This window comes from Dermochelys coriacea, chromosome 1 (assembly GCF_009764565.3).
Source record: "Dermochelys coriacea isolate rDerCor1 chromosome 1, rDerCor1.pri.v4, whole genome shotgun sequence".
Taxonomy (NCBI): Eukaryota; Metazoa; Chordata; order Testudines; family Dermochelyidae; genus Dermochelys; species Dermochelys coriacea.
This window is the reverse complement of record NC_050068.2, coordinates 418,550-433,413: the sequence shown is the minus strand read 5'-3', so window position 1 is coordinate 433,413 and position 14,864 is coordinate 418,550. Positions and strand designations below refer to the sequence as shown.

Sequence of the window (14,864 nt, the reverse complement as noted above, 5' to 3'; positions counted from 1 at the left end):
CAGCCCCCAGCCCAGCTCCTGCCCCCAGCCCCACATCTAGCCCCCAGCTCCTGCCCTCTGCCCCAGCTCCTGCCCTCAGCTCCCACCCCCAATTCTAGCTCCAGCCCCCACCCCAGCTCCTGCCGTCTGCCCCTGCTCCAGCTCCACTGCTGCTCTCCCTCCAGCTCCCTGGGCTGCCCCCTCTGGCTCTGGCTGCTGCTCTGCCCCCCCCTTAGCTCGCCCCGCTCTGGCCCAGCAGCCCCAGCTCACACCGAGGATGGGACGCCCGGACTCATCGCTCCCTCATTGGCCCGCGCGCCCTGTCAGTCAGGCTGACTGGGAGCATGGGCCTCTCCCCATTGCCCTGAGGCCTGTCAGTCTCAGGGGCCTGGTTTCCCATTGATCCTCCCCCTTCCTTTTGGTACTGGGAGAGGGTCAATCAAACCCCCCCGGTAAATTTTAGTGAGCGGCCAACAGCCCCCCCAACAAGAGCACCCTGAAGGGGACAGTATAAGTCTCCCACTGGATTCTGGCTTGGCCGGATTCGCTGCAGGGAGCCATGATTGGGTGCCAGCGACCTGTCTCCTAAGGCCCAATTTTGGAGTGCTGGAGGTCCCAGGCCTGACCCCATGGAGCTGTGTGGGTCCTGGGTCACTCCCAAGGACATAGACAAGAGTGACAGAGGGATTGTTCATAAAACCATTCCCACATTCATCACATGCCCCACATCTCTCCAGCACGCCATGCCATGGGCTCCTCGCCTGCCCCTGTGAGACCACAGCGCCCGCTACTGTTAGGGTGGCCAGTCTTGGTTGGACATATCCCTGGAGGGGCCATCCCATGACATAAGCTTCAATTAAAGAGTCATCTTTAACTCCTGGAGACTCCAGGACAGTCCTGGAGGGCTGGCAACCCCACCTGCTATAATAGTAGGGTAGATAAAATGCACTTTGTGGTGGGCGGGATTGGGTGGGCAAAACAACCACGTGGCAGGAATTTGCAGGAAACCAGTAAAACTCTCTTCAGTTTAGCATGTACGTGTGTCTGCATTCCGTGTATACAGCTCATATGTGGCCTGGTGTGTTTGGATTTGTGTGTTCATAGCATGGGCCAGGGGGAGGCTCGTGCACGCTCTCTTGTGGGAATTGGGGGCCACAGGTTTGGCTGATGGAAGTGGGATAAAAATGCAAGAATCAATGTGGGGCAGGAGCGGGATTAAAAAATCCAGGACTCTATTATGGAGGGGTCAGGGTCTGGCTTTGGGGTGTGCCACTAGTCCAGGGGGCCTGGCTGCCTGAGGCCCCCTCTCTGAGTCCAGCCTCACCCCTCTCCTCTCTGCTCACCAGGAGCTGCTCTTCTACCCAAAGGACGAGCTCCCCAGCGACCTGTTCCAGGCTCTGGGCCAGGTGGTGTCGGATGCGAGCTTCTGCGCTGCCTCCCTGCAGAGTATCAGCAAATCCGCAGCTGCCCTGTGCCAGTGGATCTGCGCCATCTATTGGTATCACCAGGCTCTGCGCATTTGGGAGCCCACTTTGATGCAGCTGCAGCAATGCAAACTCCAGATTCGGGCGGAGAAGGGGCGGCTGGGTGACCGGCACCTGCAGGCTGAGAAGCTGAAAGAGTTGAGCTCGGGCTGGGGCGTGGAGCTGCTGAAGGCCATTGAGCATCAGGAGGCCGTGGACCGCGAGCTCCGTCACATCCTGCAGGAGAAGGAGAAGGCTGGCACCGTTGAGAGCTCGATGGCAATGCACGTGGCCAACTGGACAGCGGCAGTGAAGGTAACGACTGGGATGGCCTAGTCACAGACAGCGGCAGTGGCCCAGGAGCTAGCAAACAGAGCTGTAAACAGGGGAGTTTGACTGGGAGTTTGCAAGGGGAGTTTGTATTGTGGTGCTTGTTTGAGGTTTGGTTTTGCTGGGGGGGTGGTCTTTTTGGTGTGGCTTGTGTTTCCCAGATGAACAGGACTTAGGTGGGAAGGCGATGACAGATATGGAGGCAGCTGTGGGAGTGACTCCTGTAGTGGAAGACACATTGAGGATGGCTGGATGTGGAAGCTGTGGTAGGTACATGATCCTGGAGGGGGGACCTGGTAAGAGTTTTTTCTGCATGAAATGTCGTCTGATAGAGCTGATGGAGGAAAAGATCCGAGGTCTGGAGATGCAGGTGGAAAGTCTCATTGAGTTTAGGAAGGGGTTTGAGCAGATGATGGAGCAGATGATGGAGGTATCTGAAGGGAAAAGCTCAGACTTACAGATGGAAGCAGGGCTGGGGAATTTTGAGGGGAGACTGGGTGAGGAAAGTGGTCAGTGGAAGCATGTGACTAAAAGAACCAGGCAGAGGAAAAGACGGGCTAGTAAAGGAGAAATAGAGCTTAGGAACAGGTTTGCAGAGTTGGAAAATGAAGAAGGGGCTCGGCAGGTAGTTGCTGAAGGTGGAAGGGCAAGGAAGAAGAGAAGAGAGGCTAGTCCTATAGGTAAAGGGGAAGAGTCAAGGGAGACTACACCAAATATGAGCCCCAGGAGGATACAGGATGGGTTGAAGAGGATTATAAGGGAAAATAGGAATGGAAAGAACTTGCAGCCAGAGGGAACAGGGGAGAGACTGGAGAATAGCACTGTCACCAGGAAAAGGCAGGTCTATGTGATCGGGGACTCTTTATTGAGAAGAATAGACAGGCCTGTAACTAGAGCTAATCCAGAGAATAGAAGGGTGTGCTGTCTTCCGGGTGCTAAGATACGAGATGTAGACCTGAGGTTGAAAAGGATCCTAAAGGGAGCGGGAAAGAATCCCCTAATTATCCTTCATGTGGGAACAAATGATATGGCCAGATTCTCGCTGGAAAGTATCAAGGGAGACTATGCTAGGCTGGGGAAGACGCTTAAGGAAATTGAGGCTCAGGTGATCTTTAGCGGGATCCTGCCTGTTCCTAGAGAAGGTCAACAAAGGTCTGACAAGATTATGACTGTCAACAGATGGCTTAGGCAGTGGTGCTATAAGGAGGGCTTTGGGATGTATGGCCACTGGGAGGCATTCACGGACAGAGGACAGTTCTCTCGGGATGGACTTCATCTGAGTAGGGAAGGAAATAGACTTCTAGGATGGAGGCTGGCACAACTGATAAAGAAAGCTTTAAACTAGGAATTTGGGGGAGATGGCTGGGAGATGTCCAGGTAATCTCCACGCCAGATTTTAGCATTGAGAGGGAAGAAGACGAAGTAAGAAAGGATACAGCCGTGGGTAGGAGAATGTATATAAGGAGCAAGGGCGGTGTGGATACTAGTCTAATAGGTTATACTGGCTGTAGAATGACTGTGCCTAATAGGGTACAAAATGTGAGGCCAAACAGCAAAAATTAAGATGTTTGTACACCAATGCGAGGAGCCTAGGTAACAAAATGGAGGAACTAGAGCTACTGGTGCAGGAAGTGAAACCAGATATTATAGGGATAACAGAAACATGGTGGAATAGTAGTCATGACTGGACTTACAGGTATTGAAGTGTATGTGCTATTTAGGAAAGACAGAAATAAAGGTAAAGGGGGTGGAGTAGCATTGTATATCAATGATAAGGTAGAATGCAAAGAAATAAGAAGCGATGTGATGGATAAGACAGAGTCCGTCTGGGCAAAAATTACATTGGGGAAGATAACTAGTAGAGCCTCTCCTACGATAGTGCTTGGGGTGTGCTATAGACCTCCGGGATCTAAATTGGATATGGATAGAGCCCTTTTTAATGTCTTTAATCAAGTAAATACTAATGGAAACTGCGTGATCATGGGAGACTTTAATTTCCCAGATATAGACTGGAGGACCAGTGCTAGTAATAATAATAGGGCTCAGATTTTCCTAGATGCAATAGCTGATGGATTCGTTCATCATGTAGTTGCTGAACCGACTAGAGGGGATGCCATTTTAGATTTAATTTTGGTGAGTAGCGAGGACCTCATAGAAGAAATGGTTGTAGGTGATAATCTTGGCTCAAGTGATCATGAGCTAATTCAGTTCAAACTGAACGGAAGGATTAACAAAAATAAATCTGCAACTAGAGTTTTTGATTTCAAAAGGGCTGACTTTCAAAAATTAAGGAAATTAGTTAGGGAAGTGGATTGGACTGAAGAATTTATGGATCTAAAGGTAGAGGAGGCCTGGGATTACTTTAAATCAAAGCTGCAGAAGCTATCGGAAGCCTGTATCCCAAGAAAGGGGAAAAAATTTATAGGCAGGAGTTGTAGACCAAGCTGGATGAGCAAGCATCTTAGAGAGGTGATTATGAAGAAGCAGAAAGCATACAGGGAGTGGAAGATGGGAGGGATCAGCAAGGAAAGCTACCTAATTGAGGTCAGAACATGTAGGGATAAAGTGAGACAGGCTAAAAGTCGAGTAGAGTTGGACCTTGCAAAGGGAATTAAAACCAATAGTAAAAGGTTCTATAGCCATATAAATAAGAAGAAAACTAAGAAAGAAGTGGGGCCGCTAAACACTGAGGATGGAGCGGAGGTTAAAGATAATCTAGGCATGGCCCAATATCTAAACAAATACTTTGCCTCAGTCTTTAATAAGGCTAAAGAGGATCTTAGGGATAATGGTAGCATGACAAATGGGAATGAGGATATGGAGGTAGATGTTACCATATCTGAGGTAGAAGCAAAACTCAAACAGCTTAATGGGACTAAATCGGGGGGCCCAGATAACCTTCATCCAAGAATATTAAAGGAATTGGCACCTGAAATTGCAAGCCCATTAGCAAGAATTTTTAATGAATCTGTAAACTCAGGAGTTGTACTGAATATTGGAGAATTGCTAATATAGTTCCTATTTTTAAGAAAGGAAAAAAAAGTGATCCGGGTAACCACAGGCCAGTTAGTTTGACATCTGTAGTATGCAAGATTCTGGAAAAAATTTTGAAGGAGAAATTAGTTAAGGACATTGAAGTCAATGGTAAATGGGACAAAATACAACATGGTTTTACAAAAGGTAGATCGTGCCAAACCAACCTGATCTCCTTCTTTGAGAAAGTAACAGATTTTTTAGATAAAGGAAACGCAGTGGATCTAATTTACCTAGATTTCAGTAAGGCATTTGATACCATGCCACAGGGGGAATTATTGGTTAAATTGGAGAAGATTGGGATCAGTATGAACATCAAAAGGTGGATAAGGAATTGGTTAAAGGGGAGACTGCAACGGGTCCTACTGAAAGGCAAACTGTCAGGTTGGAGGGAGGTTACCAGTGGAGTTCCTCAGGGATCGGTTTTGGGACCAATCTTATTTAATCTTTTCATTACTGACCTTGGCACAAAAAGTGGGAGTGTGCTAATAAAGTTTGCAGATGATACAAAGCTGGGAGGTATTGCCAATTCAGAGAAGGATCGGGATATTATACAGGAGGATCTGGATGACCTTGTAAACTGGAGTAATAGTAATAGGATGAAATTTAATTGTGAGAAGTGTAAGGTTATGCATTTAGGGATTAATAACAAGAATTTTAGTTATAAGTTGGGGACGCATCAATTAGAAGTAACGGAAGAGGAGAAGGACCTTGGAGTATTGGTTGATCATTGACAGCTCATAGTCATCCTGTGTGATATGGCTGTGAAAAAAGCGAATGCGGTTTTGGGATGCATCAGGAGAGGCATTTCCAGTAGGGATAAGGAGGTTTTAGTACCGTTATACAAGGCACTGGTGAGACCTCACCTAGAATACTGTGTGCAGTTCTGGTCTCCCATGTTTAAAAAGGATGAATTCAAACTGGAGCAGGTACAGAGAAGGGCTACTAGGATGATCCGAGGAATGGAAAACTTGTCTTATGAAAGGTTTCAGAGTAGCAGCCGTGTTAGTCTGTATTCGCAAAAAGAAAAGGAGTACTTGTGGCACCTTAGAGACTCGCAAATTTATTAGAGCATAAGCTTTCGTGAGCTACAGCTCACTTCATCGGATGCATTTGGTGGAAAAAACAGAGGAGAGATTTATATACACACACACACACAGAGAACATGAAACAATGGGTTTATCATACACACTGTAAGGAGAGTGATCACTTAAAATAAGCCATCACTAGCAGCGGGGGGGGGGGAAAGGAGGAAAACCTTTCATGGTGACAAGCAAGGTAGGCTAATTCCAGCAGTTAACAAGAATATCAGAGGAACAGTGGGGGGTGGGGTGGGGGGGAGAAATACCATGGGGAAATAGTTTTACTTTGTGTAATGACTCATCCATTCCCATTCTTTATTCAAGCCTAAGTTAATTGTATCCAGTTTGCAAATTAATTCCAATTCAGCAGTCTCTCGTTGGAGTCTGTTTTTGAAGCTTTTTTGTTGAAGGATAGCCACTCTTAGGTCTGTGATCGAGTGACCAGAGAGATTGAAGTGTTCTCCAACTGGTTTTTGAATGTTATAATTCTTGACATCTGATTCTTGACATCTGAGGAAAGTGTGGGCCCCTTACTGAATGAGGGAGGCAAGCTAGTGACAGAGGATGTGGAAAAAGCTAATGTACTCAATGCTTTTTTTGCCTCTGTTTTCACTAACAAGGTCAGCTCCCAGACTGCTGTGCTGGGCAACACAAAATGGGGAAGAGATGGCCAGCCCTCTGTAGAGATAGAGGTGGTTAGGGACTATTTAGAAAAGCTGGACGTGCACAAGTCCATGGGGCCGGACGAATTGCATCCGAGAGTGCTGAAGGAATTGGCGGCTGTGATTGCAGAGCCCTTGGCCATTATCTTTGAAAACTCGTGGCGAACGGGGGAAGTCCCGGATGACTGGAAAAAGGCTAATGTAGTGCCCATCTTTAAAAAAGGGAAGAAGGAGGATCCTGGGAACTACAGGCCGGTCAGCCTCACCTCAGTCCCTGGAAAAATCATGGAGCAGGTCCTCAAAGAATCAATCCTGAAGCACTTAGAGGAGAGGAAAGTGATCAGGAACAGTCAGCATGGATTCACCAAGGGAAGGTCATGCCTGACTAATCTAATCGCCTTTTATGATGAGATTACTGGTTCTGTGGATGAAGGGAAAGCAGTGGATGTATTGTTTCTTGACTTTAGCAAAGCTTTTGACACGGTCTCCCACAGCATTCTTGTCAGCAAGTTAAGGAAGTATGGGCTGGATGAATGCACTATAAGGTGGGTAGAAAGCTGGCTAGATTGTCGGGCTCAACGGGTAGTGATCAATGGCTCCATGTCTAGTTGGCAGCCGGTGTCAAGTGGAGTGCCCCAGGGGTCGGTCCTGGGGCCCGTTTTGTTCAATATCTTCATAAATGATCTGGAGGATGGTGTGGATTGCACTCTCAGCAAATTTGCGGATGATACTAAACTGGGAGGAGTGGTAGATACGCTGGAGGGGAGGGATAGGATACAGAAGGACCTAGACAAATTGGAGGATTGGGCCAAAAGAAATCTAATGAGGTTCAATAAGGATAAATGCAGGGTCCTGCACTTAGGATGGAAGAATCCAATGCACCGCTACAGACTAGGGACCGAATGGCTCGGCAGCAGTTCTGCGGAAAAGGACCTAGGGGTGACAGTGGACGAGAAGCTGGATATGAGTCAGCAGTGTGCCCTTGTTGCCAAGAAGGCCAATGGCATTTTGGGTTGTATAAGTAGGGGCATAGCGAGCAGATCGAGGGACGTGATCGTTCCCCTCTATTCGACACTGGTGAGGCCTCATCTGGAGTACTGTGTCCAGTTTTGGGCCCCACACTACAGGAAGGATGTGGATAAATTGGAAAGAGTACAACGAAGGGCAACGAAAATGATTAGGGGTCTAGAGCACATGACTTATGAGGAGAGGCTGAGGGAGCTGGGATTGTTTAGTCTGCAGAAGAGAAGAATGAGGGGGGATTTGATAGCTGCTTTCAACTACCTGAAAGGGGGTTTCAAAGAGGATGGCTCTAGACTGTTCTCAATGGTAGCAGATGACAGAACGAGGAGTAATGGTCTCAAGTTGCAATGGGGGAGGTTTAGATTGGATATTAGGAAAAACTTTTTCACTAAGAGGGTGGTGAAACACTGGAATGCGTTACCTAGGGAGGTGGTAGAATCTCCTTCCTTAGAGGTTTTTAAGGTCAGGCTTGACAAAGCCCTAGCTGGGATGATTTAACTGGGACTTGGTCCTGCTTTGAGCAGGGGGTTGGACTAGATGACCTTCTGGGGTCCCTTCCAACCCTGATATTCTATGATTCTATGATTCTATGATTCTATGATTTGTGTCCATTCATTCTTTTACGTAGAGACTGTCCAGTTTGGCCAATGTACATGGCAGAGGGGCATTGCTGGCACATGATGGCATAGATCACATTGGTAGATGCGCAGGTGAATGAGCCTCTGATAGTGTGGCTGATGTGATTAGGCCCTATGATGGTGTCCCCTGAATAGATATGTGGACAGAGTTGGCAACAGGCTTTGTTGCAAGGATAGGTTCCTGGGTTAGTGGTTCTGTTGTGTGGTGTGTGGTTGCTGGTGAGTATCTGTTTCAGGTTGGGGGGCTATCTGTCAGCAAGGACTGGCCTGTCTCCCAAGATCTGTGAGAGTGATGGGTCATCCTTCAGGATAGGTTGTAGATCCTTGATGATGCGTTGGAGAGGTTTTAGTTGAGGGCTGAAGGTGATGGCTAGTGGCGTTCTGTTATTTATTTATTTATTTATTTATGTGACCATCGACACCACCCTATATCGGAAACCTACTGACCGCTATTCCTACCTACATGCCTCTAGCTTTCATCCAGATCATACCACTCGATCCATTGTCTACAGCCAAGCGCTACGATATAACCGCATTTGCTCCAACCCCTCAGACAGAGACAAACACCTACAAGATCTCTATCATGCATTCCTACAACTACAATACCCACCTGCTGAAGTGAAGAAACAGATTGACAGAGCCAGAAGAGTACCCAGAAGTCACCTACTACAGGACAGGCCCAACAAAGAAAACAACAGAACGCCACTAGCCATCACCTTCAGCCCCCAACTAAAACCTCTCCAACGCATCATCAAGGATCTACAACCTATCCTGAAGGATGACCCATCACTCTCACAGATCTTGGGAGACAGGCCAGTCCTTGCTGACAGATAACCCCCCAACCTGAAACAGATACTCACCAGCAACCACACACCACACAACAGAACCACTAACCCAGGAACCTATCCTTGCAACAAAGCCTGTTGCCAACTCTGTCCACATATCTATTCAGGGGACACCATCATAGGGCCTAATCACATCAGCCACACTATCAGAGGCTCGTTCACCTGCGCATCTACCAATGTGATCTATGCCATCATGTGCCAGCAATGCCCCTCTGCCATGTACATTGGCCAAACTGGACAGTCTCTACGTAAAAGAATGAATGGACACAAATCAGATGTCAAGAATTATAACATTCAAAAACCAGTTGGAGAACACTTCAATCTCTCTGGTCACTCGATCACAGACCTAAGAGTGGCTATCCTTCAACAAAAAAGCTTCAAAAACAGACTCCAACGAGAGACTGCTGAATTGGAATTAATTTGCAAACTGGATACAATTAACTTAGGCTTGAATAAAGAATGGGAATGGATGAGTCATTACACAAAGTAAAACTATTTCCCCATGAAGAAAAGGAGTACTTGTGGCACCTTAGAGACTAACAAATTTATGAGAGCATAAGCTTTCGTGAGCTACAGCTCACTTCATCGGTAGCTCACGAAAGCTTATGCTCTAATAAATTTGTTAGTCTCTAAGGTGCCACAAGTACTCCTTTTCTTTTTGCGAATACAGACTAACACGGCTGCTACTCTGAAACCTGTGATTATTTCCCCATGGTATTTCTCCCTCCCACCCCACCCCCCACTGTTCCTCTGATATTCTTGTTAACTGCTGGAATTAGCCTACCTTGCTTGTCACCATGAAAGGTTTTCCTCCTTCCCCCCCCTGCTGTTGGTGATAGCTTATCTTAAGTGATCACTCTCCTTACAGTGTGTATGATAAACCCATTGTTTCATGTTCTCTGTGTGTGTGTGTGTGTGTGTATGTGTATGTGTATGTGTATGTATATATATATATATATATATATATATATATATATATATATATATATATATATATAAATCTTTCCTCTGTTTTTTCCACCAAATGCATCCGATGAAGTGAGCTGTAGCTCTCGAAAGCTTATGCTCTAATAAATTTGCTAGTCTCTAAGGTGCCACAAGTACTCCTTTTCTTTTTGTCTTATGAAAGGAGACTTAAGGAGCGTGGCTTGTTTAGCCTAACTAAAAGAAGGTTGAGGGGAGATATGATTGCTCTCTATAAATATATCAGAGGGATAAATATAGGAGAGGGAGAGGAATTATTTAAGCTCAGCACCAATGTGGACACAAGAACAAATGGGTATAAACTGGAAGTTTAGACTTGAAATTAGAGGAAGGTTTCTAACCATCAGAGGAGTGAAGTTTTGGAATAGCCTTCCAAGGGAAGCAGTGGAGGCAAAAGATCTATCTGGCATTAAGATTTGACTTGATAAGTTTATGGAGGAGATGGTATGATGGGATAATGGGATTTTGGTAAGTAATTGATCTTTAAATATTCAGGGTAAATAGGCCTAATCCCCTGAGATGGGATATTAGATGGATGGGATCTGAGTTACCCAGGAAAGAATTTTCTGTAGTATCTGGCTGGTGAATCTTGCCCATATGCTCAGGGTTTAGCTGATCGCCATATTTGGGGTCGGGAAGGAATTTTCCTCCAGGGCAGATTGGAGAGACTCTGGAGGTTTTTCGCCTTCCTCTGTAGCATGGGGCACGGGTCACTTGAGGGAGGCTTCTCTGCTCCTTGAAGTCTTTAAACCACGATTTGAGGACTTCAATAGCTCAGACATAGGTGAGGTTTTTCATAGGAGTGGGTGGGTGAGATTCTGTGGCCTGCGTTGTGCAGGAGGTTGGACTAGATGATCAGAATAGTCCCTTCTGACCTTAGTATCTATGAATCCCCTCCCCGACGCCTGGGGCAGCCAGTGTCCCAGGAAGCCAAAGAGCCAGTGCAAAGGATTTTGGGACGTATTTCCCCATCCGTTCCTGGGACTCCCCATCTCTCCTTGCCCTGTACTCTGGAACTCCTGTAGGCCAAGTCCAGCGCTGCCTGGGGCTGCGGCAGTTAGAGCCAGCCAGCGGCACCTCTTGGTGCTGCCAGTGCCCACATCCAGGATCTGCTCCCCCGGGCTGGAGGGAGGGAGCCATGTGTCGAGTTAGTCTATCTTGGTGTGAGGGTTGGAGATTTGAGTATAGACTCTGGATGCAGCGGTCTTTAGGAGTGGAGATTGGGGTGTACAGGATCTGCGAGCAGGGCTCCCCCCCCGGGGGTGGGGTCTGCGGGTGGGGCTCCCCCCGGGATCAGGGATGGGGTTCTGGGAGCAGGGCTTCTCCTAGGGGTGGGGTTCCCTGCTGACCCTGCCTTGTCTCCTCACAGCTCTTGGAGCAGAACTGCAGCACGGCCCAGGGGGACGCACTCCTTTGTGCAGCTGCTGTCTCCTACTTGGGTGCCTTCCCTCCACCGCGGCGCCAGGAGCTGCTGGAGAAGTGGCAGGATATCTGTGCCAGGCGCCAAAGCTCCCTGGGGCCAGACGACGTGCGGAGGGTGCTGGAGAAGGAGCTGCCCTGCCCTGGCCCGGCTCCCCATGGCCCAGCCCTGCTGCCTGTGCGTCAGGACTTCTGTCTGCTGACCATGCTGAGCTCGGAGAGGGAGCAGCGTGCCTGGGTCAGGGCCCGGAAGCCACAGGACTTGGCCGGGCGCCAGGCTGCCCTGCTGCTCTGCACAGACGCTCACGCCTGCTCCCGCAGCTGGCCCCTGCTGCTCGACCCTGACCAGCAGGCCCTCACCTGGCTCCTCGTGGCACAGAAAGTGGATGAGGGTGAGTGAGGGGAATGAGAAGCCAGGCCTGGGACCAGCTCACCCCCCACCCCAGCACCTGGCCCTCTGGGTGGGGAGTGACTGAGCCCTCTGCTACCAGCGACCAGTGGCTCTAGGGAGAGAGGTTATTCCTTCTGCCAGCAGCTCCAGGACCCTCCAAGCAGCACAGCTCAGGTTCCTGGAGTCTCCTGCAAAGTTCCCCCAGCCCCATCCGGGGCCTCAGGGAAGGAAGGCCCCTTCTGGGAGCCCCTTTTCAGGCTCTGAGTAGGAACCGTCTCCTGTCTCCTCCAGACGAGTCCCTGCTCTTCGCTGGCTCGGACACGCTGTCCAGTGCCAAGGAGCCAGGGAGCAACAAAGAGTTACCTGAGAAAAATCTCCAGGTGCTGTCAGCTACAGACCCCAGGCTGGAGCAAAACCTCCTGGCTGCAGCCAGCACTGGTAAGGGCGGGCGTGTGAGCTGTGACCAGCTGCAGTGCAGGGCGTGGGGTAGACACTGCATGCCCCCAGCATGCCACTGGCCTCTAGAGACTCTGGGCCCCCAGCACACACCCCCTGCAGACAGCTGGCCTCCACCGTGCTGGGGGCCCAGCGGGGCTCCCCAGAGACATTAGGGCCAGGCCTGCATTCTCTGAATCAGATGGTTATTGCATGTTGGGGCCCCTCACCTTCAGTAGGTAGGGAGCTGGGCAGGCAATGGGGGTCAGGCTATGGGGAGCTAGGCAGGCTGAGGGGGACTGGGCAGATGATGGGGGGGTCAGGCTGTGGGGGGCTGGGAGGTGATAGGGTGGGGGGCTGGGCAGGCAATGGGGGTCAGGCTGTGGGGGGCTGGGGAGGAGATGAGGTGGGGGGCTGGGCGTGCGATGGGGGGGTCAGGCTGTGGGGGGGCTGGGCAGGCGATGGGGGGGTCAGGCTGTGGGGGGCTGGGCAGGCCATGGGGGCAGGCTGTGGGGGGCTGGGGAGGAGATGGGGTGGGGGGCTAGGCAGGCGATGGGGTGGGGGGCTAGGCAGGCGATGGGAGTCAAGCTCTGGGGGGCTAGGCAGGCGATGGGGGCAGGCTGTGGGGGGCTGGGCAGGTGATGGGAATCGGGCTGGGGAGGAGATGAGGTGGGGGGCTGGGCATGCGATGGGGGGGTCAGGCTGTGGGGGGCTGGGCAGGCCATGGGGGTCAAACTCTGGGGGCCTGGTGAGGAGATGGGGTGGGGGGTGGGGCAGGTGATGGGAGTCAAGCTCTGGGGGGCTAGGTAGGTGATGGGGTCAGGCTGTGGGGGGCAGGGCAGGTGATGGGGGGGTCAGGCTGTGGGGGGCTGGGCAGGCCATGGGAGTCAGGCTGTGGGGGGGGCTGGGCAAGTGATGGGGGGCAGGGTAGGGGGCTGGGCAGGCCATGGGGGTCAAGCTCTGGGGGGCTGGGCAGGCTGTGGGGCTGGGCAGCCAATGGGGGTCAGGCTGTGGGGGGCTGGGGAGGAGATGGGGTGGAGGGGCTGGGCAGGCGATGGAAGTCAAGCTCTGGGGGGCTGCCAATGGGAGTCAGGCTGTGGGGGGGGCTGGGCAGGCGATGGGGGCAGGGGGGGGGCTGGGCAGGCGATGGGGGGCTGGGTAGGGGGCTGGGCAGGCCATGGGGGTCAGGCTGTGGAGGGGCTGCACAGGCGATGGGGGTCAGGCTGTGGGGGGTTAGGGAGGAGATGGGATGGGGGTCTGGGCAGGCTGTGGGCGGGGGCTGGGCAGGCGATGGGGGGGCAGGCTGTGGGGGGCTGGGCAGGCCATGGGAGTCCAGCTGGGGGGGGGCTGGGCAGGCGATGGGGGGGTCAGGCTCTGGGGGGCTGGGAAGGCCATGGGGGTCAGGCTGAGGGGAACTGGGCAGGCGATGGAGGGCAGGTGGTGGGGGTCTGGGCAGGCGATGGGGGTCCAGCTGGGCCAGTGGTGGGGCAGGAGCTGGGCCCTGGTGGCGCAGCAAGGGGATAACTGAGGCTGTTTCCCCAGGGTTGCCTGTCCTGCTCCTGGACTTTGAGAAGAGCCCTGGCTGCCCAATTCTCCTGCAGCTCCTGCAGAAGGAGACACTGCTGGGGGCGGGGGGCTGCACCCTGTGCTCAGAATCGCTCGGGGCTGTGGAGGTGCTGCCCTCCTTCCGGCTCTACCTGAGCACCACCCTGCCGCTCCGTGACTTGGGGGAAGGTAAGCGGGACAGCGCAAGCCAGGCACTGGGGCTTCCCACGCGCCAGGGGACACTGCCTCTCTAAATCCCCCTCCCTGCAGGACACTCCCATGAGACTCATCTTTAAACCCCCTGCTTCCCCTTTGCTCCTCCCCCTGGGGCTCCCTACCAGGGACCAGCGACAGACCCCCCCATAGCTCATGCTGAGTGGTGTGAGGCAGAGTTAGCTCTCCCCTGCTTTTCCAGGACTTGGCCTGGCTGGGCCTTTTGGGGAGGGAGGGGCAGGGCTGAGCACAGGGTGCTGGAGGGTGACTTCCCAGAGCCCTGCCGAGAGGGGCTCCATCTCCCTGCTCCCGGTGCAGTCCCCATCTCATGGCAGGTCTCGGCTCTTTGTATAGGCTTTAGCATAGGGGCCATCCAGTGCTGCCCAGAGATATCCCTACTCCAAAGACATAGCGCAATAAGCAGCCTTAGTTCTACCAGGAGTGGTCCAGAGTTCCCAGTGGCTCTGGAGAGGAGCTGGGACCTAACTGGACATTGGCTTTTGGCTTCCTGGCTGGGGGAGAAGGACCCTGAGGTCGAAAGGGGGTGACAGTGGAGAGGCACGGTGCTGACTTTCGTTCTCTGTCCAGCAGCTGTTCAGTGCTGTGACTGGCACAGGGGATTAATAGCGCTTAAGGCCAGAAGGGACCATTAGATCATCTAGTGTGACCGACGGACTTCTTGATGTCCACTGGCAGCATGCACAGGAGTACACAGTGGTACAAGGGTCCATCCTCAGAGCTATATGGTCGGGAGCTTTACGCTCCTGGGAGGGTCTCCCAAGGCAAACAGGTCTGAGGGGAGGTCCCAGACAAAGCATGGTC

The 14,864-nt window shown here is 51.6% G+C and overlaps 1 protein-coding gene across 1 annotated transcript in view; it reads left to right on the top strand.

The window, feature by feature from the left end:
• DNHD1 (dynein heavy chain domain 1) overlaps nt 1-14,864 on the top strand; it is a 145,328-nt gene that overhangs the window by 115,051 nt on the left and 15,413 nt on the right. The window contains 4 exon segments of the mRNA XM_043503758.1: nt 1,326-1,757; nt 11,409-11,850; nt 12,141-12,287; nt 13,827-14,018. Coding sequence (XP_043359693.1) covers nt 1,326-1,757; nt 11,409-11,850; nt 12,141-12,287; nt 13,827-14,018 — 1,213 coding nt within the window.